General features: G+C 36.9%; 1 protein-coding gene across 1 annotated transcript in view; it reads right to left on the bottom strand.

Annotated features, from left to right (window-relative positions):
* Positions 1–23,993, bottom strand: part of LRP1B (LDL receptor related protein 1B) — a 1,257,096-nt gene that overhangs the window by 803,667 nt on the left and 429,436 nt on the right. Inside the window, exons 4-5 of the mRNA XM_087819400.1 lie at positions 23,698–23,826; positions 11,845–12,102 (exon numbers count right to left, since the gene is read on the bottom strand). Coding sequence (XP_087675526.1) covers positions 11,845–12,102; positions 23,698–23,826 — 387 coding nt within the window. The remainder of the gene's footprint in view (positions 1–11,844; positions 12,103–23,697; positions 23,827–23,993) is intronic.

The following is a 23,993-nucleotide window of genomic DNA, read 5'->3' as shown; positions in this document are numbered from 1 at the left end:
TTTTCCATATCCTTTTAATGTCATACTAGACCATTGTCTAACAGGTCCCTTCAAGGATTAGTTAATTCTCCTGGGGAATATACTTTTGTTTAACTTACAATTTAATAGTATTGATTAGGTCTCGGTCTCTATGAATTTAGATATTAATTTGAATATCAACAAATTGCAAGTAATTTTTGTCCAATAGAGATGAAAAGAATTTGCATCAGGTAGTAAAAATAACCCCAGCTTATTGTCCAGTGTGACCTTAGCTAGTTTTATATCTAACTTTACAATCTTAAACCAGCATATTTTTCTTTCATTGATTGTATTCACTTCAGTCTCTTCTGTACTCCTCTGATCCAAATGTACCATCCACTGCTTCTCTTATTAATGAGCTAAATGTCTCGTTAACACATTTTCACTACATATTTCTATGTCATGTTTTTAAACTCTTGAAAATTATACTTTAACAAATTTTAGTACTTGATTTCTTTTTTAATTACTGCTATGTGATTTCCAACCAGTCAGAGAAGAGGAAATTTAAATGACTACAAGGGTTAGAAAATAACATAAATAGGTAAAACTTGTGAGGAGGGACTGTGACAAACCTAGACTATGACCTTGAAGTTTACATGTGCCTAAAAAGGTAGGCTCAAACCCAGCTGATTGCTCTGATATTGAAACACTTCTTGTTTCAAGGACCTCCAAATACAGATTTCTAGATTTCATTTGAAGTCATCCATTGCTTAAATATGGTAAACGATTTATTTTTAATTATAAAGCATTTTGTGCATTAAAAAAAAAGCTGTCACTAATGTGATTACACCAAAGCAAACTCTGTGTATCATTTAGCTCAGCCTAACCCTCTTGAGAAAGTTACTAATATCTATAAAAGTCGTTGTTCGTATAATAAATAAACATCATATCAATTTTACAAAGTGGGCAGAGGATTATATCAGACAACAAATTTTAAGATTCCAGTACAATGACAGGAAGTGGATATTCTACAAATATTAATTTTCTCCCAGTTTCCGTGTCTGGTGAGGGCTGTCTTTTTGGTTCAAATAACTACCTTTTCCCTGTGTCCAAACGTGGTAAAGAGAGAGTGAGAGCTCTGGATGCCTTGCTTCTTATAAGGATATAAATCCCATCATGGGGGTTCTACTCTCAAGAACTTACTTAAGCCTAATTACATTCAAAGTTCCTTTCTCCAAATATCAACACACTGAGCAGGTAGGGCTTCAATGTACGAAATTTGGGAGGACACAACCATTCAGTTCATAACATTCAGGGTTATAGAAAGAAAACTCAACTCATGTTGAAGTCCACACATATGATAAGTAAAATAATGGCTCACAGTAAATTCTGAAATATTTCATATTTATAAGGATTTAAGGTGTGTATATAAGGCACCTACATTATATCAGTGATTTGCAACTGCTATGGTGCAAGAAATTTTAAAACATGCAATACCTAACTGTTTAGTCAGGGCCACTGACCTATTTTCCCTTGGACTGTCAAATAGAAAAATGACAACAGCCAACACAATAGCCATTAGGTGTAAATGAATCCAAATTATACCTTTTTGTGTGTCTGATCTGGAAAAATTATAATACAGATTTTGGTGTGTTGCAGAACTTTAGTAATTACTTTATGTGTGTCATGGGATGAACAAAGTTCAGAATCACTGCATTACATAACAGCTCGATTCCCATCTTAGGTCCAATTTTGGATTGAAAAATATCTATTTGTAAAACTTTTGTTTTCATATGCAAATACCACATGAACTCTGAGCAAGCCAAAATATCGTTTTTAATCTTAATGTGTCTTTTTAAAGTTCCAACAAAAAGCTCTAAGAAAATTAAATACTTGTATATTTGGCTAGAATCATCTTTCAATACTTTTTGACTTTATTTAATAATGCTTAGAAATAAATCAGATGTTACATTCAATATAAACTACAAAAATGAATTGATTATCTCTATAATTCAAGATGGAAAAGTTGAAACATGCAAATAACCAAGCTTGAGTTTATCAAAATAATTACCTTGCTTCCCCATCTAATTTTGTGCAAATATTATCCCATGGACATAGGATGGACAACATTAATAGAGAGTCTCAAAATAATAGCTCAGGGTAAACAGACAGATGATTACTTGCATAAGTCACACATTAGAAGTATTTTACCTCAATTATCTGTATTTTAAGAAAAAACATCTTCTTGCACAAATTATGTAAGTAACTGCTATAATTTCCAATGAAATTTTATGTAATTGAAATCATAACACACTCTTTTAAGTTAAATCATTTGTGATGACACCCATAGCTAGTTCTACTTTACTTAGTTATATTCTTCTAACATATCATATCCTCAAAGCTCTAAGACAGTAAAACATCTGATACAGAGGACAGGTTAAAGAAACACTTTATTTATATTTAAATATCTTTTGAAAAATTTAATGGAAGTGGTCTTGTTCAGAGACAACTAAATATCTCTCTTGGAGATAACAAATGCAAACAATAAAAAGATAATTTCCTTTCAAAACCCGCCTTTGTATGTCAGTAGAATTCAGTGAAGCCAGACATGACCATGAAGGAAGGTGTCCCTAAACTTGAAGTGCTCCTAAAATCACTTGTGAGGAGACAAACAATAGATTGGGCCTAATGGGGCACCTTCGAGAAAATATAGGAGTCTTTTCTTTAAGTAAATTGATGATTCCAAAGAAAGATATGAAGTTGTGGAAACCACATTGTGACATACATACTCTGAATAAAAATAATGTGAGGAGGTGAAATATTCACACACACACACACAGACACACAGACACACAGACACACAGACACACAGACACACACACACACACACACACACACCCCATGGAGCCACTTCAGCAGGAAAAGTATTTTTTTAAATTTCTAAAGAAAATCAAAACCTAGTAATAACTGGTTCTATACTGATTTTACTGTTTTCATAAGCAACTAGGGTTAAACAACAAGAATTTCTACTAAGAAAAAATATTAACTATTTCTAAATGCTGTCATTAAGATGATAAAGGCTTACAGAATATTTAATCCTGAGATTTGCAATTTCAGGAATTCTATTTCAGTTGTTCACCAAAGGATACCAGGCTTGGGGGAACAACCTCATGCTTACCAGACTCCCAGAAAAGTAATATATCAATTGGTTAATTTATGACTACTGATGGGATGCTCCAGTGACACAATTACTAACAGACACCGTCCTAACAAATTCCTTCTTAGAATTATGGTATCTGAGAAACCAAATTGGAAAGTTATTTGAAAAACACAAAAGCAAAGGAAATTCCATAGACCTGAGGGTTAGCCCTGCCAAGCTTTATGATGTGTTCAGAAAGTTATCAGAGCTGCACTATAGAATTCCACCTTTTTGACAACTAGAATACCTGTAAATGTGTTCTCAACACAATATATATCTTTTTAAATTTAGACCTATATTTCACAAATGTCTGAAAATTCCTTCACTATCTATATCACCATCTCATCATTTGACATTTGTCTTTTATTGTCACCACACTCTCATCCAACTCATGGAAAAGATGTTACAGTTAAATCAGAAATTACTTGATACAGGATACATTTCTAAGTTCTAGAATACTTTTTGCTACCATCCTCAATCACTAGTTTCAGCAATTAACATCACGGCTTTTAAAGATATTTCATGACTTATTTGTGATGAAAACAGCATCTTATCTTCCACATTTCAGATTGCTAAAGAGAACCTGCAGAATACAATGGAATATAGAGCTGAGATGGAAGAAAGATAGTCCCACTTTACTGGTTAAAATCTATAAATGAAACAACCAGATGTGAATCTAGACCAAAAAATATCATGAAAATAATAATTTAAAAGTCTTATACAGCATCAAGAAAAACTTAGAGGGAAAAATGTTTGTGTATAATGAATGTGTAAAGTATTTTTTACCAATTTCACAGAAAAAAATAAATACAAACAATTGAAGTTTAGCACCGCTCTAATTTCTGCTTTGGTGAGTTTCAAGCATGTTGCCAAATGACAATAAAATAGTAATTGAGTTCTCAGTAGCATGAACTGAACCAACAATAAAGGCAAATTTACAGAGGAACCGAGTGCTGGGAGGGTTTTTTTTTTCTATCTTCTTTTTTTCTTTTTTTCTTTTAACTAGGAATTCAAAATAGCCTTTTATCAGAACAGCTTACTTACTTCAAAGTGCAAATCCATTTAATGTTAATGTAAAAAATAAAGAGTAATTTAATGCCAATGTCTACAACATTAGGCATTTGGAATCAAGAAGGGAATTCTGCTAGTTCGCTAAGAATGTGTCCTCAGATCAACATCTTTGCTAGTTTTTACTCTTTTTGTTTGTTTTTTTGTTTGTTTTCAGCTCAGTGGATGGCCTGATCACTTTGCTAAAATTCCAGAGCACAGCAGAAATGCACTGTATTAACTATCTACACACACACAGAGCCAAATCTCAAAAAAAGGCCGTTTTTATGTATCCATATAAATATGCTAAATAGAAGATGAGAAGCTTTTAAGAAGCATAGAGTTTAATAAAACATGTATTTCCTTATAAAACAGCAGTTAATTAAAAAGTGTATCTCTGGGAATAGTTGGAATGTCCTCCTGGGGGATGTGCATTGGCTTCTTCACAGATGTTTCTTAGGGAATAGTATAAAACCAGTTACCGCAATCAGCATTTTATGCAGTGTTTATATCTTCAAAAGACACACTGATCAACAGGTCTCAATTTAAAACAGCTAACACAAACAAAGAAAAAACAAAACAAAAAACCGCCGTTCGCCCTGGCCGGGTGGCTCGGTTTGGTTGGAGCACCATCCTGTAGGCCAAAAAGTTGCAGTTTCTACCCCGGGCCGGGAAGCAATTGATTGATGTTTCTCTCCTCTCCCTGTCTCTCTCTCCCAAATTAACAAAAGCATATCCTCAGGTGAGGATTAAAAGACACCACCACATTTTTGGGTGGGAGTGAGAAATCTAGATAATAAAAAATATATATATATGTTAAATCTCATTAATTTGTAAGACAAGAATGGTCGTATTTCTTTTACAGTTCTCGCCTAGGAGCTGACCAACTCCTGAACTATTTCTTCAGGATACTAAAACTAGAACTGACCAATTGTTGAACAAACTTCATCTCTGCTGAGGAATCAAAAGCATAAATTTCCATATTCAAGGCAAGTCCTCCAGCAGAACCTCTCAGAGGTTGAGAGACACAAAGAATATCCTGACCCTGCTCTTGACTTCTTAACCCAGAAGGCATCTGGGGCCTCGATAATAACGAGGCATATAGGGCTGGAATGAGAAGCACATTCGTTTTTTTATGCCTCCAAGGACCCAAATATAAGATAGCAGCACTTCCTTCCTAATAAAAAGTCTAATCAGACCAATGGAAGGAGGAGAGTTAAAAAGTCTACTGTGTTGTTCTGTTTGATCTCTGTACTAAAAATTAATTGACCTTTATTATAAAAGCATTGGCTCCAATGCTGTTTAATTATAACTGAGAAAACTATAAAGGGTTAGGCCAAGTTCTTCCTATGGTCATTGAGTTTAGATTCCAAAATAAACCTACAGGCACACACCCCAGGGAAGTCAGAGGCTGAGACCAAGCAAAAGCCAGTAGTTGCTGAACTCAGACACAGTAACTCAGAAACACCAAGATTAACCTGTGCGGCTGTGATCTAGACACGGATCAGATCTTGTTTAGCCATTACTCAGACTGCTTTTCTAAATGGCATGGGCTCTCCAGAAATTGGCTCTAACTTTGTTCCCTCTAATTCTTAATTTCTTACCCTTTACTTACACCTTAAACTTAAAGGTGCCGCCCTTTTGGGGGGAAAACTAACAAGTCAACAGAAAATTAAAATATACAATTCATGTGTGCTATGATGTCCTGGGTCACACAGAAAAGGCTACTGAACTCAACTGGAAAACTTTTGGAAATGACATGATACCTTATAAAGTGAGCAAGAGATAATTGGTTGCAGGAAATGAGAACCTACTTTCCATGGTGAAGGAGCCGATTATACAAGCATACATGGAAAGGGGAAAACAAAGTGCCTGAAAAGAAGTGTAAGTACTACTTTTTATGTGAACTATGGGGCTTGAGTGGGAAGAGGCAGGGAAGGTCAGCTGCCTGCAGAAAACCCAGATGATGAAGTTTTACTTAATCCTGAGATAAATAGGAAGTTACTAAGGTCATACAGCATGCAAAACTTCCTAAACTAATTTGACCACAAAATCTTTTTTCCAAGAATGTCTTACATTTTGATTTTAAGTAATGAAGTATTATGATCCCTCTAGCAGAGTTGCAGAGATTGAAGTAGACATATAACTCCACGTTGGAACACTGGAGTGTACAATTTCATTAGTAATCAAAAATGCAAATTAGAACAATGTGAATGTCTTTTCATTAATGAGGTGGAGAAATATAATTATAGAAGAAAATTCATAAAAATTCAATATTTAAGCATATGCCTTGTAAATAAATTATGCCAAGTTTCTACGATGATCTGTACATCATTATGAGACTGCATAATCATAGGGTGTTGCTATAAAGTTCCATAATCATCTTCTACAGTGCAGGCTCACTATGAGTTGACTAATTTGGGACTAGTATTTGTATGTTATAGGTGGATTATTTTGTCCCAAGACTATCCTTGCATTTTCAATAGGGAAACAGCTGGATTATTCTTGTCTAGCTACACTTTGATAGAGGATGGTTGTGAAAAAAATGAATGTTATAAAATTTCTAGGCTGAACTGAGGGAAATAGTAATATTTTATAATCAAGAAAGTCAGAAACCATCCTCAAAATCCAAAGGGAACACATAGTATGGGAGAACATATTTGCCAATGATACATCTGATAAGGGGTTAATTTCCAAAATATATAAAGAACTCATACAGCTCAACATAAGGAAGACAAACAATTTAATTTTAAAATGGGCAAAGGACCTGAATAAACACTTCTCCAAAGAGGACATACAGATGGCCAATAGACACATGAAAAAAATGTTCAATGTCACCAATCTTCAGACAGGCTCAAATTAAACCCCAATGAGGCATCACTTCACACCTGTCAGAATGGCACCATCAACAAATCAACAAACATGTGCTGGCGAGGGTGTGGAGAAAGGGGAACCCTAGTACACTGCTGGTGGGAATGCAGACTGGTGCAACCACTATGGAAAACAGTACGTAGTTTCCTTAAAAAATTAAAAATGGAACTGTTTTTTGACCCAGTGATCCCACTTCTAAGAATATATCCTAAGAATCCTGAAACACTAATCAGAAAGAATATATGCACCCCTATGTTCATAGCTGCACAATTTACAATAGGTAAGATCTGGAAACAGACCAAGTGCTCATCAGTGGATGAGTGGATTAAAAAGCTGTGGGACATTCACACCATGGAATACTATGCAGCTGTAAAAAAGAAGGATCTCTTACCCTTTGGGACACCATGGAAGGACCTGAAGAATATTATGCTAAGGAAAATAAGGCAGTCAGAGAAAGATAAACACCACACGATCTCACTTATATATGGAATCTAAGGAATAAAATAAATTGATGAACAAGATAGGTCCACAGACATGGAAGCATGAAACAGATTGACAGATCTCAAAGAAAAGGCAGGAAGGAGGGCAGGAAGAGATTAACCAAAGAATTTATAAGTGTATACACATAATCCATGGACACAGACAATAGACAGGCGAAGGTCTGGGGTGGGGTGGGAGATAGGTGGAAGGGGCAAAGGAGGGAAAATGGGGGTAATCTGTAATACTCTCAGGAATAAAATACATTAAAAAAATAAAGGTCATTGTTTACTATTTATTGAGACCAAGAGGTAAAGATTCTTATTAACTTAAAAAAATTCACTTTTTTAAGCTCATTTTCTCATCTACAAACTGACAATTATAAACAGTATATGGATCATATAATTTCTGGGATGACAGTGAGGTATGTATGTAGAATTATCAATGCACTAAATAATATTCAGATAATGGTGTGTATTAATATCATGTGATTATTAGAAAGTTGCTAACTGAAGGGAAAGATGTAAGATTGATAAGACAGAGATAAAGTGTCAGAATCCAAGAGTTATCCAATCAAGAATTTAGTTTAGTAGATTTAGGCAGAGTTTGGAATGAAAAATTTGCTAAGGCTAAAACAGGCCAAATAAAGGAAAGATAAAAACCAGGGAATGGGACCAATTCAGAAGCAAAATCTATAGAGAATAAACAGTCTTTTTATTTAGGCCAGGCATTGTCTGCTGGACTGGAGCTGAGCAAATGAATGGATTAAGATAAGCTGGTCAACTCCATATTAGAATCTGAAAAGTGATAGCAAATTTTTCAGAATATTGAAGAATCACACAGAGAGAATGGAAGTGTCTACTGTCTACCTGAGAGAAACAATCTGGTTCTGAATCATCTTTCTTAGTAAGAGACAAACCCAGAAAATATTCTCATCTATCTCAATCATCTCTGTGCACTCTGTCCTCAGGAAATAGCTGGATATCGCTACTTCTGTGAATCCCATCATTTTTGTTGAATGTGTGTATCTGTGTCTCTACAAAAGTACTTGCCAAGAAAAAAGTTTGGGAAATATTTAGTTACTGTAAATGTGTTTCCTTTGAATACTTTATTAGAGCACCAATTTTGCTTACAAAACACTTACTTCCAAAAATTTTCTTCAAAATCTGCAACTATCAGGCTAAAACGCTAGATAATAAATACAGGTATCTTTAAAAAGAAGAATAAAATTCAATGAGAAATATATCAATGTTTTCCCCAGTGTTTCTTGGTTAATTAATATAATTTGTTAAGCATATTATTATCACTCTTCAATTTCTCACAGTATCACTTAGGAGTAATTGTCAATGCTAACAGTAGGTCTCTAGAGGGCCATATCAGAATCATTTGGTAAGCTATTTCAAATGACACAGTCTCCCACAACTCACCTTGTTCACCCCCTTTCCAAGATTCTTAGACCTCTTTCCCATTTACAGACTGTTTTTGTGAGCTGCTATTGGTAATGTTAGTGCATCTAATCGATTTGGCTTGCTAAAATGAAAATCAATAGTTGAGACCCGGTGAGTCACTGTGGTGTTTAGCAAAAGCCATAAGGCCTGACCCAACTCAAACCCGTATCCAATAGTTGTGGTTTGCTGCTATCTAGTTTCCAAGTGTCCCAACTTTTCCTTCAGCCTAAAGGGAAAAATAATTTTTCCCTATTGCATACATTTACCACACATTCAATAAATTGTAAGTATTATTATTTTGGAAGATTTGGGAAGCTCTTTGAAGGGACCAGTATTTGCCTTTTTAATGTAGAAGAATGAACATAGGATTTAGGCAGATCTCTGCCTTCTTTATAGGCATTCAGTATTGCCTAATATAATTGAGTTTTGTAATTAAGACGTTGTCTAAAGCAAGAAGGACATATCTCTCCTGTTTACTCCACAGAGACGTGTTGGGTATCCATGAGATGAGATAAGCAATACAAAATTTAATAACACAACAAGTTTACTAATGTGTTATTATGCAAATTTTAAATGCAAGTCAGTTAGACCTACAATGATTGAGTTTCTCCTAGTAGTTATCCTTGAAAACTGTAATTTTTATATGTTTTGGAAAAATTATGTTTTTTGTAAGTAAATTCAGAGAAAAGCATCTAAAAATAATGGGGAAGCTAAAGAGATAATCTCTGAAATAGTGGATAGTGACTCAGGCACATTCCCACCAGTTCACCGTTTTTGCTAATATGGTATAACAGAGGTTTTCATGTAATTATACATGCAAGGAATATTCATATTTCATTAGCAACTCACAAACTGTCATGGTTAATGCAGAGGCCATCATATCCAAGGACAGTTGCTCTGTAACATGTTGATGAAATACATAATTTACAAGCAGTGATAGAGGGGCCCAGCCCTGCTCACACTTATGCTCCACTCTCATCATTGAAATACTTCCACACACTTAATCCATTTTTTTCTAGTGACTGAAGTTAAATGGTTTAAATATTACTTCACCAAAAATTATATATTCTAATTAAAATATTTCCATTGCCTTTATTTTCTTATAGTTCAATATGAATGTTTTATTCATCATTTCGATGAATTGCCTAAAAAAACTCTTTATTTTTCTAGATTTTCCAAGAATTGTTCTATATATCAAGTAAAATCTAAGTTACCAATTACTTTCTATAAACATTCTAATGTGCAATTGCTTGATCATCCCCAGATTTATTTTAAAAATTGTTATTTTATATGTTTATTGTTGCTTGTATGTCTATAAGCATAACCCATGGACACAGACGTTGGTATGAGGAAAGCATGGGGGCAGGATGGATGTGAGGTGGAGGGGATTAAAAATTTTAAAACGATAAAAAAAATAAAAATTGTTTTAAAAATACATATTAAGGAAAAGATTACTACAAGTATTAGAACATATTATATAGGGAGGAGAAGTTGTTTCAGTGAGCTCAGAAAATAATTTTACCTGGCAACTTAGTAAACATCGTAGCTATCTGACTCCCAGTATTCCATTTCCTAGGGACAGGTACATTTGGATTAGTTGAGGTAATCACTGACCTGGCAGGGATGGGGGGTGGGGAGAGCTTTTGCTCAATTTCCAACTGCTAGCTAAGCCAATGTCTGAAATACTCAAATCACATAGCGATAGTCTGTGTGCAACTTCCACTTGTTATTTATTATGTATTATGAATTATCATTTCTCCAGAGAATCCTTGAACTAGCCAGTGTCAACTGCCTTCACTAGGCACTTTGCTCCACTGTCAGAATAAATAGCTTTATCAATTGTTTATTTAATAGAATCTTCAAAGTATTAGATTCTGTCTGTTAAAGATTAATTTTGGTTCACTTAAGTATAGATGATCATTTCTACAATTTTTGATATGGGTTTATTTATTCTAATCATAGTTATCTAACATTGCATCATACTGTTTTCTTATGTTTAATAAAGATCAATAACCAATCCCTTTAATTATATACCAAAAACATTCATAACATGTGATTATTAAATTTAAATAATCATTCTACATCTGAAAATTACATTTATTCTATTACAGAACTTTTTTCCCCTCTTAACTTAATTGTACATTTTTCTTCATTTCTCTTCCAATTTTTATGTTAGCAGCACCTATAAGAATAAGTTCTTTCTCTAAATCATAAAAATAAATGAATGTGCAGTCTGTGTGTGTGCGTGTGTAACAATGTGATTTCAGTTTATGGTAATACTCAGGAAGAAAAGAACATTACTAGTTTTTGAGTTTCTGGCATGAGAAATCAAAATGAATTACAAATCATAAATCAGTCTTTTGGAAGGAGAGTGTATAAAAACTGATTTGCTAGGGGAAAATGTCAGCAAACACGGGTAATAGTTTCCACTTAGCATAAACCTAATAGTTTCCAAGGTATTTTAAGAAACTCTACAGTTGATAAGCTTATAAGTATCACTTCTGTTTCTTGCTTTAAAAAAAAAAATCCCACCTTCACTCTCACATTGTGAACTACCATTCAGTGAAAAAGATCACAATTCTCATTGCGGAGATACTGAAATAAGCATTAAAAAAGCATTAAAACTACCTCTGCAATGCACTACTTATGTAAACAGTGAAACTATATGTATATGTGTAAGTATATGCAAAACACGTCATGAATATATCCATTTAAGTGCATTCATACTTGCATATATAGCTCTCCATAGCCACAAGGTATGTTAGAAAATCTAAGAATCCTGTCCACTGGTCTGTAAAAAAATATTCTAAAAGGGTGGCATCTAATGTGAATTGAAACACTCACTGTGGAAGGAATGAAGAATATTGATTGTCCATTCATCTGTTAATCTTCCTGTTCTTGTTATCTGAATACATTTGAGCTGATTTGAAGATTCTCTCGATTCAATCCAACAAATCATATCTTCATTGTAAATAAAATCCAGAGTATGAATTTCATTTCCATTGACTGAGGTCAGGGTGGCCATTTTACTTCCATTAAGATAGAAAACCTCAATGGTTTCAGAATTTGCAACTAACAGCATAGGTGGCCTGTCTGTAGGTTCTGGAAGAAAAGAGAACAGGAAAAGTGAGTTCGGTAAAAAACAGCCCCTCCTTTTTCTTTCTTTTTTTTTTTTTTACAATTTTGCATTATTTATTAAGAGGTATTCTGTATTTTAATGCATCTTTAAAATAAAAATACTTATGAAAAGTATTTATTAATAGTCTTATGAATGCTTCACTAAGTACATATTTCAGCTCACTTCTCTAAGGAAAACAGCCCACTGAGCATTGTATTCTTTACTTCCCTAGTCATATGTGTTATCTGAATATGAGAACAATGCTATTTACTTTTGTTTTGGTAAATAAAGGGAGTGCTGTGAGTTTGTTTTCCTAGCAATGACGATGGATCTGGACAGACCTCTGCATACAGTGCTACAGGCTTCCCTTGTGAGCCAGGGCATGCTTTTTTGAGGTGGATGCATGAGGTCAGAAATAGGTTCTCTGGAGCGGAGCAGAGCATGCAAAGCTCGAAGGCTTATGCAAAGAGCACCTGTGACCTCAGCCTCATCGGTTCCCTGCCTGGCCCCAGGAGTCAAATAATCACACATTCCCTTAGCGACTAGATTATGATTGCTGAGCTACTTCCTTTCATTTCTTCCCTGTAGCCAGGAAAATAAGATTCTAAAGGTAAAAGAAATGTGTTCAATACAACTTATTGAACAATGCATTTTTTGCTTGTGTTAGGATGGGGTGGGTGTTTGATGAATATATACTCATTGACCAGAAGTTCAATACCTTTTAATATTTGAAGATAACAGTAAAATCTCATATAAAATTAGTGTTGAAAGTTTCTAGCTAGCCCTGGCTGGTGTGGTTGGAGTGTTGACCCACACAAGGAAATGGCGGCCTGGGCTCGACTCCCGGCCAGGGCACATACCTAGGTGGGGGATTTGGTCTGGGTCTGGGTGTGTACAAGAGGCAGCCAATCGATCTCTCTCTCTCCCTCTCTCTCTCTCTCTCTCCCCCCTCACCCTTCCTCTCCCTAAAAACATCAACAACCATATCCTTAGGGGAGAATTAAAAAAAAGACAAAAGAAAACCAATTTTTTAAAAAAGTGTTTAGCTATACAATTATATTCAGAGTAGCTTTTGTGCTAATTAGAAAATAGAACAACTTTTGAAAATCTTCAACTCCTCTTCTTTTCCTCCCTACATCTATGTGTCGTTAAAATCTCTTTGACTCTTATGTTAAACTTATCGGAATCCCACCATTTCTCAGTGACTGATAACACTAACCTGCCCCAAGCTGCCATCAACTCTTAACTAGATCATTCCAGTACCTTTCTAACTGGTTCCTCTGCTTCCATCTATGACTCCCTCCTCCCCTTTAGTCTAGCTCAATATGATAGTTGAAGTTATATCTTTAAAATGTTAACACAGATCAAGTATTCCAATCAGAGTACAAATCAAAAACCCGTGTACTGGCACCCCTTTCTTACTTTATTTTCCACTTATCATCAACAAACATATATATTGAGTTGGATCTAAATACTGAAGTGAGTCTTGGGTTCAATAGAGAGGTCAGGGTGGTGATGACGACCTGGGAGTCCCAAGCTCCGGATGCTCTATAAAACCATGGAAGAGGGCGTGTTTTTCCAGTCGTGATACAGGATAAAAGCACTTAGGAAATCAATAAAGTAAGAGGTGTTGAAAGGACTGAACGCTGAATCATGCCAATAAATACCAGCAAAATGAAGATATTGTAGCAAAATGAACGGAGGACACATGTCTTGTAAAGTAGGAGGAACACTCAAGAACATGCTGCTTTAAAAGGAAAAGTACTCAGGAGGAGGCCAGGGGGAGGTGCTGCTACGACTGATAATTCAGCAATTTGGCAACTGGGGGTCACTGGTAACCTTGACAATAAAATTAAGTGGGTGATAATGTAAGATCCACTGAAGTGCATGCAAGAGGGATGGGGTGGAAATGGTAAGGAGACAACGCGTTCTGTTGGTTTTTATATAAAGGGAAAGAGGAATGGAGTGGTAGTGGAGAGACACGTAGATTTAGAGAAAGTTGTTTGGTATCATCTTTACAACTTGCTCATATGCTGATAGGAATGATATGGGAGAAAAGAAAATAGTGATGAGTCAAGAAGTAAAGAAGACAGTTGCATAGTCTTCTTCTTGAACAGATGGAAGAAGAGATCGATGCACAGTTGCAGGATTGGACTTCGGAGAAAACTCAGTTTGTTCTTTGATTCAAATAAGGGGAAGCCGGAATGATTTGTTTTAGATTCAAATAGGTTGGTAGATTTGATTTGGTGGTGAGAAAGTTCTCTTTTGTTTGTTTCTACTTCCCCAGGAAAATATAAAACTAGATCCTTATCTTAGAATAAATAAGATATAAGAAAATAGATAGATGAAAATTAGTTATCTAGACATGGGAAAGGCATAGGTCATTTAATCTATTTCATTGTTTTTAATCTATTTCATCATTTTCTGACAGGATGTACGTACTCAATGGGGATCATATACCAAATTTATAGCTACTTTCCTAGATATACTCTTTGCAATTTTGACAGTTAAGTTGTTCTAAACTTCTGAAGACTATTGAGATATAATTCATGTAATAATTTGGCAAATTTTTCCTTGCGTGGGAAGCACAGATGAAGGCTTTGTGAGTCCTCATGCTAAAGAGAAATCCTCAAACACATTGAAAAATGCAATCAATACAACACATTTTCTCTTCTCCGGGCTAAAAAGACTCTACACAGCTTGACAAGGGAGAATATTAGTCATCAAAGTCAAGGGCAAGGTGGACTCTAGAGGGAGGAGTGCCAAGGGTAATTCACTAACTGCTGGCATTACCTTGTTGATTGAAATTGATACAGGGGATGCCTTGAAGGCTCTCTGGAAACATTTTTTTTTTTTCTTATTAGAATGAACAAAATCTTTTTCTCAGGTTTTAAGTTCCACAACCAGCCCTGAGGAGGATTTTAATAGCTATATCCTTGTACTTTTCCCAAACAAAGCAATAGACAAGTCATATACATTTCAAAATGAGTAAAGAGCTGGAGAAGACGCAGGGTAGGAGTACTCCAAACAACAGAGAAATACGCTGTTCAGTGGCCAGGCCAGGTTTTAAAGGCAGGTTGCAAAGCTCTGGTATTCCTACAGGATAGTTCCTTAGGCAACACGGTCCGACTGCAGGAGGGGTGACCCGTTCTCAGCTCTCCTTGCACAGCAAGCACACTGGCATTGTGTGTTTATCTGAGGAGGGCCTTGGTGAAATGGGCACACACTTATGGAGGTTATGCAGAACTCCCCAAGCCACCCTTATGATGTCAATACTATAGCAAAGGAAGCATGAGCCCTGAATAAATTGGATAAAGCTGGCAAAGCACCTCACTGTCCTTTGAATGCATTCCAGCAATCTGACTCTTCCTTTGTTGATGATCCTCCTCTCCATGCCCTTATTCTGCTTCCTGAATGCTTAGGAAGGAAATTGCTTGAAGCACCCAGCGAGTGTTTACCAAGCATGCACTCTTTCCAGGCGCTGAGCTCTCCTCTGCAACTTGCCACTAAGCACAGTGCACATAATTTCCGCCACGCGCATGGGACTGAGGAAGGAACAACTCAGGATTACTCTGCTGAGCTCAGAGATTCTCATATACCATCCTGTTATCAAGTACCATTGACAGAGATGCCTCAATGAAATGACAAATTGTGCAACAACTAGACCTTTGCACTACCTAAAAATAATAAAAACTCTGACTAGTAAATCTTCATGTACCCAGCCATGACCACATCCGTTCTGCAGGACGCCCTCCTTAGAGGTGCACTGACAGGTCTCATCCACTAGTTTCACAGTTATCACGGGCACCAAGACTTAACGCTACCCTTCCTAAGAACACTTACCTTTTAATGTAGGTGCTTCCTTAGAAAAAGGGAAAAAAAGCAAGGAAATTGTATTTTAATTACTGAATCCCAAGCATCATAGTGGCTGAGACTCTGACACCCAGAGCAGGGAACTATTCACTCTCTATAGACATACCTGCCTATTCTCCCCACAAGCAGAACCAGCCCTGGCAGAAAAACACGGATGGTTCCTTGACATTCCAAAAGAAAAATTTAATAGATATTAAATATATTAATAAATAATATTAACAGAGTTGGAAGTTAGAGGTAGAAGCCATAGAAAGTTATCTTTTGTATTACTTCTCAGTTTTCTTTTAAAGAGTTGTAAAGAAAACAGCAAGCGGCATAAAAACATTTCCTAAACACTGGCTAGAAATATGCTTCTGTGGATTATATCGAAATTACTATTTGTATTTATTACAACAAAGAAGCTGGTTGATGAAATAGTCTGACACTCCTCCCTCCCACCCCAATCAGCAAACAGTGAAGTATAAGCTGTAAAAGAATCTCAGTGTCATTTAACAGGCTCCCTTTCTCCCTGCTGTTTGTCCCGTGGCAAACAGGTGCGCTCTCTCGCTCCTGGTGCTGTTTAATGCAGCGCCTCCGCTGATAGCATACGATCATTTAGGCTCTTTACTCTGCTACTGCTATAGTACAGTCAGCAGAGCCGTCCTGGCTACAGAGAGCTGTATGCTGGGGTGAGTGCCTCACTTCAAAAGCGGTTGGGACACTGAAAAGTACAGTCCAATGAGCCTGAATTTCTCAGCAATAAAAATGCAAACAGTTCATAAATTAAACACCCTTGGCTATTACTTTCACTCTTGCAGATTCTACGTGAACCAACTTTCAGCCCTGGGTGCTCACATTCAACACATATTGCTACATCTAAATAAGTTTAAAAGAAAGTAAGTTAAGTTAAAAAACACAAGACAAAACAAAACAAAAAACCCCACAACTTTTTGTTTTCATATTAGACAGGTTACCAGAACGCTAATCTCAAAAAAATGTAAAACTATACAGGAAATTTTACTAGATACCTATAAATGTTTTGACAGTTAATTTTAAAACATTTTTTTCAAATGACAAATCCTAATGTTCAATAAAAAATTACTAGCTTTTATTGTGTTCAATTCAAATTAATAAACATTCCATCATGATATTTATATACTTGTATGTCTGCTCTTACATTGTTCTATCCAGTATGCTTTTTATTTATTTGTTTTTCCCGTTAGCATTTCATGCATTTTTACATTTGAAGCAATGCTATACATAATCTAATAATCTATTTTTAAATCCCAAGACTGAACCCTTTAGAGCAGGGAGATTCCTCTGTGAGAAGGGCAAATTTAGATAAGTTGAAATTATTCTAATCTTTTGTTTTTTTGTTATTGTTGTTTTGTTTTTATTAATTTAATTAAATTTTTCATTACTATTTAGCCCCTCTATGCCCTCTCCCACCTCCACTCACTCCCCTCTCCCCCTGCAGTCACCACACTGTTGTCCATGGTCATGAGTTTTCTCTTTTTTTATCTTTTTTCTCAATCCCTCCACTCCCTCCACTCCACTCCCCTGCCCAGAGCCATCAGCCTGTTCTCTATGAGTCTGTCTCTGTTTTGCTTGTTAGTTCATTAGATTCCATCCACATGAGTGAAATCATTTGGTACTTGTGTTTCTCTGACTGGCTTATTTCACGCGGCATAATGCTCTCCAGGTCCATGCACACTGTGACAAAGGGTAACATTTTCTTCTTTTTTACAGCAGAGTATCATTCTACCGTATAAATGTACCACAGCATATTTAGTCATTCATCTACTGATGGGCACTTGGGAAGCTCCCAAATCTCAGTTATTGTAAATAATGCTGCAGTGAACACAGGGGTGTATATATTCTTTTAAATTCGAGTTTTGGGATTCTTTGGATAAATTCCCAGGAGTGGGATCTCTGGGTCATAAGGCAGTTCTATTGTTAATTTTTTGAGGTAGCTCCATTACTGCTTCCGAAGGAGCTGCACCAGTCTGCATCCCCACCAATAGCACAAGGGCGCCCTTTTCTCCACACCCTCAGCAACACTTGTTAACCCATTCATTGTTCAGGAACATGTTATTTAGCCTCTATGTTACTGTGTGATTTTCAGTTTTCTTCTTGTGATTGACTTCAAGTTTCATAGCATTATGGTCAGAGAAGATGCTTGATATGATTTCAGTCTTCTCAAATTTATGGAGACTTGTTTTGTGTCCTAACATGTGGTCTATCCTAGAAAACGTTCCATGTGCACTTGAAAAGAATGTGTATTCTGCTGCTTTGGGGTTGAATGCTGTGATGATATCAATGAAATCCATTTGACATAGTGTATCATTTGAGGCTGCTGTCTCCTTGTTGATTTATTGTCTGGAAAATCTATCCATTGATGTCAATGGGGTGTTAAAATCCCCTACTGTAACTTTATTACTGTTAATCTTCCCTTTATATCCATCACAATTTGCTTTACATATTTAGGTGCTCCTACGCTGGGTGCATAAATGTTTAAAGGGTTATATCCTCTCGATGGATTGATCCTTTTATCATTATGTAGTGTCCTCCTTTATCTCTTATTACAGGCTTGGTTTTAAAGTCTATTTTGTCAGATATAAGTATTGCTACCCCAGCTTCCCCCCCCCCCCATTTGCATGAAATATCTTTTCCATCCATTTACTTTTAGTCTGTGTGTATCTTTCCTTCTGAGGCGGGTCTCTTGCAGGCAGCATGTATATGGGTGTTGTTTTCTTAGCCATTCGGCCACCTTATGTCTGATTGGACCATTTAGGCCATTTACATGTAAAGTGATTACTGATAGGTACCTATTTAGTGTCATCTTATTTTTTTAACTATTTTCCTTTTTTTTTTTTCTTCCACTTTTTAAAGCAAGCCCTTTAACATTCCTTGTAATACTGGTCTGGTTAGCTTTTCTTGTCTGGGAGGCTCTTTATTTCTCCTTAAATTTCAAATGATAGCCTTGCTGGGTAAAGTAGCCTTGGTTATAGGTCCTTGTTTATCATGACTTTGAATATTTTGTGCCAATGGCTTTTGGCCTAAAATGTTTGTGTGTGTGTGTGTGTGTGTGTGTTTTGCATTTGTTTGTTAGTTTTGTGATTTTTTAATTTTTAAAGAGAAGGGAAGAGAGAGGGGCAGAGAGGATCATCCATGATGTGAGCAACATGGATGGGCTGCCTTTTGTATGTCACCTACTGGGGACCAAGCCCTCAGCCAGGGCACATGCCCTGACCAGGAATCAATCCAACAACCCTTCAGTGCACAGAATGATGCCCAACCAACTGAGCCACACTGGCCAGGGTGGCCTGAAATAGTTCTGTTGAGAAATCAGCTGAAAGCCTATGGAAGCTCCCTTCTAGGTAACTGACTGCCTTTCCCACGCAGCTTTTAAAATTCTCTCTTTGCCTGGCTGGGTGTGGCTTGGTGGTTGAGAGTCAGCTTAGGATCCAGGAGATCGAAGTTTGAGTCCCAGTCAGGGCACAAGCCCAGGTTGCGGGCTCCATCCCCAGTCGGGGGCGTGCAGGAGACAGCTTTAAGCTCTGCTTTGAACACACCAGGAATTTGCCTTCTTTCTCTCCTTCAAAAAAAAAGAAATTCTGTCTTTGACTTTTGGCATTTTCATCATGATGTGTCTTGCTGTGGGCCTCTTTGGGTCCATCTTGCTCAGGACTCTCTGTGCTTCCTGGACTTGTAAGTCTTTTCCTCCCCCAGGTTAGGGAAGTTTTCAGTCACTATTTCTTCAAATATTTTCTCGATCCCTTGCTCTCTCCTCCTTCTGTTTCCCCTATAATGCAGATGTTGTTACACTCCATGTTATCCCAAAGGTCCCTTAAACTATCCTCATGCATTTTAAGTCTTTTTTTCTTTTTACTTCTCTGGCTGGGTTTTTTTTCGACCTTATCTTCCAAATCACTGATTCGATTCTTTGATTAATGGAGCCTGCTATGTATTCCTTCCAGTGTGCTCTTTATTTCAGATACGGCATTCTTCATTTCTGACTGGTCCTTTTTTATGGTTTCTACCCCCCTTTTCATGCTGTTGAGCAGCCTTAAAACCGTTACTCTGAATTCTACATCCTATAAATTGCTTACGTGCTCTTCACTTAGCTCTTCTGGAGAATTCTCTTATTCCTTCATTTGGGGCCCGCTTCTTTGTCTCCTCATTTTGGCTCTTTGCTTGTATTTATTTCTATGCATTAGGTAGGCCTGCTATGACCCCCAGTCTTGGTAGAGTAGTCTTATGTAGTAGGTGACCTGTGGGACCCAGGGGCACAATCTCCCTGATCGCCAGAACTGGCTGCTCTAAGAATGTCTCTTGTCCATGTTGTTGCAATTGAGTCTTGATTGCTATCGCCCTGTTTGTGCATGAGCTGGACCCTCAGGCTGGCTGACAGTGAGGCTTAACCCCCAACACAGCATGCAGGCTGCTGCAGCTGCTGATCACATGGAATGGAATTTGCCTCCTCAGGGCTTTGTGCCTGCCAGTGTCTCCCTGTGGATATGCTGCTTGTGAAGCTAATTGAATCCTGCTCTGTTGTTGTCTGAAGCTGGCCACTGGGCGTATTGGCTCTGGACCTCTTCAGATGGACTCTGGTGCAGGCCAATGCCAGATGTTGTCTGCAACTGGCCCTAAGCAGCCTGCTTGGAGCTATCAGCGATCCACCACTTGTGTCTTGCTCTGCTGGGTCTGGGTGCATTTGGAAAGGACCAAGCTGCACACTAAGGTTTGCTTTTACTCAAGTATGCATATTTAAATTAAAGTTATTTTATAATGTACATTGTAGACTTTCTTCCATTTGGAAATTACTTATTTCGATACCAAATGGAGAGTTGGACTAAATTACCTTTGAAGTTTTCCCGAACTCTGAAATGATTGGCTCTATATTGCAGTAGTCAGGCCAATATTACTAAGTGTAGAAAATAAAAGAATTTGTCTGCATTGCATGAATTAACAGAAATCAAAAGTCCTGCCGGCCGGGCATGGCTCAGCAGTTGAGCATTGACCTAGGACCCAGGAGATGAAGGTTCTCTCTGCCTTCACATGCAAGGAACTTTTATTTCCCAGTCATCCAGTAAAGCCTTTGCAGTTCCCTCCTCTCTGGTCTGCTTCTAGCTTCCTATTGTACCCTTTGGGATTGACATTTTTATACTGTTCTTTTTTTCTAAAGCTTAGAGATTTTTCCTCCACATCCGCTGTCTTGAGTCAGCCCATTCTAACCTTCTCTAGTTTCCCACACTCACAGTTTCTGAGAGCCCTGGAACTCTGGCTTGGAAGAAAGTCAGGTTCCAGAGTCCAACAGGGTAGAATTAGGGAGATAAACGAGGGGCCAATGTAAGCAGTGAAGTAATGGAAAGGAGGAATAAACAAAGCCTTACGACAAAAGTGGTTTAATTTATAACTTTTTCCTAACACCTGTCAGTCACAGAAACACTACAGTGTGGTGAAATTGTCAAAAAAATTTTAAGCTGATGAAAGAAATGGAATTTTACGCATAACCAAGCCAAAAGTACATTCTGGTTCACTTGTTATCAGTATGAGAAATCTAAAGCCAAACTGATAGTTTTCCTTTTGAATTGTACAAATACACTGGCTCAAATATCCATGTGAACTTTAGGAGTGGTCAGTATATGTTACAGATTTGTGCCCATTTACTTTATTACTCATAATTCATTTTCATAAAACTACAAACCACAGAAACTTTCCCAGGGAAACTGTATTTTTCAAACTCTGTGGGCCAATACTGTCATCAAACCAACCACCTAGAAGTGAAGGCATTTATATACTCTGTTATCAATTCTACAGTCACCAAATCTTCCTTGAAGCTGCATTCCATTATCATGTACCAACCCTCTCTGATTACACTCTGTTATTGTCAGAAACCCCCTCTGTGCAGAAGAGAGGAAGCGCCTCTTCGTATAGAGTTTATTACATTACACTTTCCCTGTGTACCCACAGCAATATTGTGTGGATCAATAGAAACAGCAAAGAACAGGCCTGCTACTTCCTTACTCCATCAATATTTAAAATCAGAACTCTCCATGGTGGGCAAAGAGGAACACATAACCTGACCTAATTTTTCTCAAGGATTGACCCTGAAAAATAAATAGGGTTTCATAAACCAAGTCAGTAATTCAAAGAAATAAACTAAGAAGTAAAAGAGTTTCTTCCTTGGCAAGTTTGTATACAAATATGTTTTGTAAATAATTAAACACACCGTCTCAGGGAAATCATTGAAATTATAATATGAGGTTATGTTGTAAAGGGAGACAGAAGCTGCAGCTTGCTGAGCAAATCCAATGCTTTGTTCAATCTTGCTTTGAAAAAAGGAATCCCATTCCACCCTTAATCTTCCAATTGTTAATAAATGGGGTAGGAGGACATTCATTAATTTATCAAAACGTCATAATTTGCAAATACTTGAAATGAAACCAGATTTGGGTGAAGTTAGAAGAAGCCAGATGGAATATAATGTGTGATCTCTTTGTATATTATTCCTGAGCTAACTCAGCCCACAAAAAGTTAACATTAACCTATTGTTACTATCACATCTGAAGGCTGCTTCCTTAGCAAATCAACAGTGCTGAGTGTTTACTGTAGGCTGAACACTATGTAGAAACTATAGGCTTTATTTCAGGTAAGAGGGAAAAGCAAGGCAGTTTTGAACCATGAAAGTCAAACACTTAAGAGTGGAGCACTCATTTTAGTAATTTTAATTAGAAAGAAAAGTTCATTTCCTTCCTTCTCTCCCTCTTTCTCTCCCTTCCTCCTTCTTCCCATTCACAAATATTGAGTACCTGTATGTTCCAGGCAATGATCAAAACTCAGTAAATAACAGCAAACAAGACAATTCTATAGTCTAATGCTTACATTATTCTGGGCAAATCAGATATAAAATTAATACATAAATTAGTTCATTTCAAGTGGTGGTGCTACAGAGAAAATAAAACTAGAAAATTACACAGTGATAAAGTAGGTATGCATAATTAAATAAAACTGAGAAATAAGATAGCGATGGAGAGGGTATAGGCCACTAAATGGAATGGTCAGAGAAGGTCATTCTGAATGTTGACATTTTAGCTAAAACGTGAATGATAGGAATGTGACTGCCACAGAGAAAAGCATGGCAGGCAGATAAAAGAGCGAGTGGAAAGATGTCAAACAGGAGCAACGTGGTTGAAGGACCAGGAATCCAGAATGACCAGTGCGTGATGAAAGGAGATCAGTGGGAGGTATATTGGAAGGTACATGGTACCAGACCATTAGGCCCTTATAAGTCCTGTGAGACGTTTGAATTGAATTCTCCAGAGGAGTGAAAGTCATTGGGAGGTTTTTAAACAAAAGAGTGATATGATCTTGTTTATATTTTAGCAGATCACTTGAACTGTTATGTGGGGTATACATTTAAAAATGGAAGCAGAAATGAGTTAGGAACCTGTTGCCTAGTCCAGGAGAGAGCTGGGTAATTCAAATCAATCAATCCACTTCTTTTGAACAGAATTTTTGCTAATTAGAAAGTTGCTGTAATGGGAAGCGCTATATAATGATCAGTGACAACTACAAGAACTTCTCTGGATTTCTAAGTTTGGATCAATGAATTAAAGCAAAAATCTCTGTCTTCAATGTCCATATTGCTCTACTACCTTTCTAAGGAAAAGAAACTGCAAAAAGGAAACAAATTTGGAAGGACAAAGAAGATGATAACTTACCATTTTTGGCTTTGCACGACCTGTTGTCTGCCTGCATTAGGTAGCCCTCCACACAACTGCAGGCATAGGATCCGTACGTGTTTACGCATGTCTGGCTGCATGTACCGTAAATGGCACATTCATCTTGGTCTAAAAAGAAAATTGGCATCATTTCTAAGTTGATTTATTGTTCAGCATTTTATTTTCCGTAAGAAAAATTTTTTTCCCCATATTTTGGAAATAAACTATTGTTTTAAAAGGAAAGGGCCAACCCCAATAAGCCTTTTCAAAACCACATTAACTGAAATAGTAATAAA

This window comes from Miniopterus natalensis, chromosome 8 (genome assembly GCF_054644295.1).
Source record: "Miniopterus natalensis isolate mMinNat1 chromosome 8, mMinNat1.hap1, whole genome shotgun sequence".
Classification (NCBI taxonomy): domain Eukaryota; kingdom Metazoa; phylum Chordata; class Mammalia; order Chiroptera; family Miniopteridae; genus Miniopterus; species Miniopterus natalensis.
Note: the sequence above shows the minus strand (reverse complement) of the source record. Positions and strands in the feature narration are given on the sequence as shown.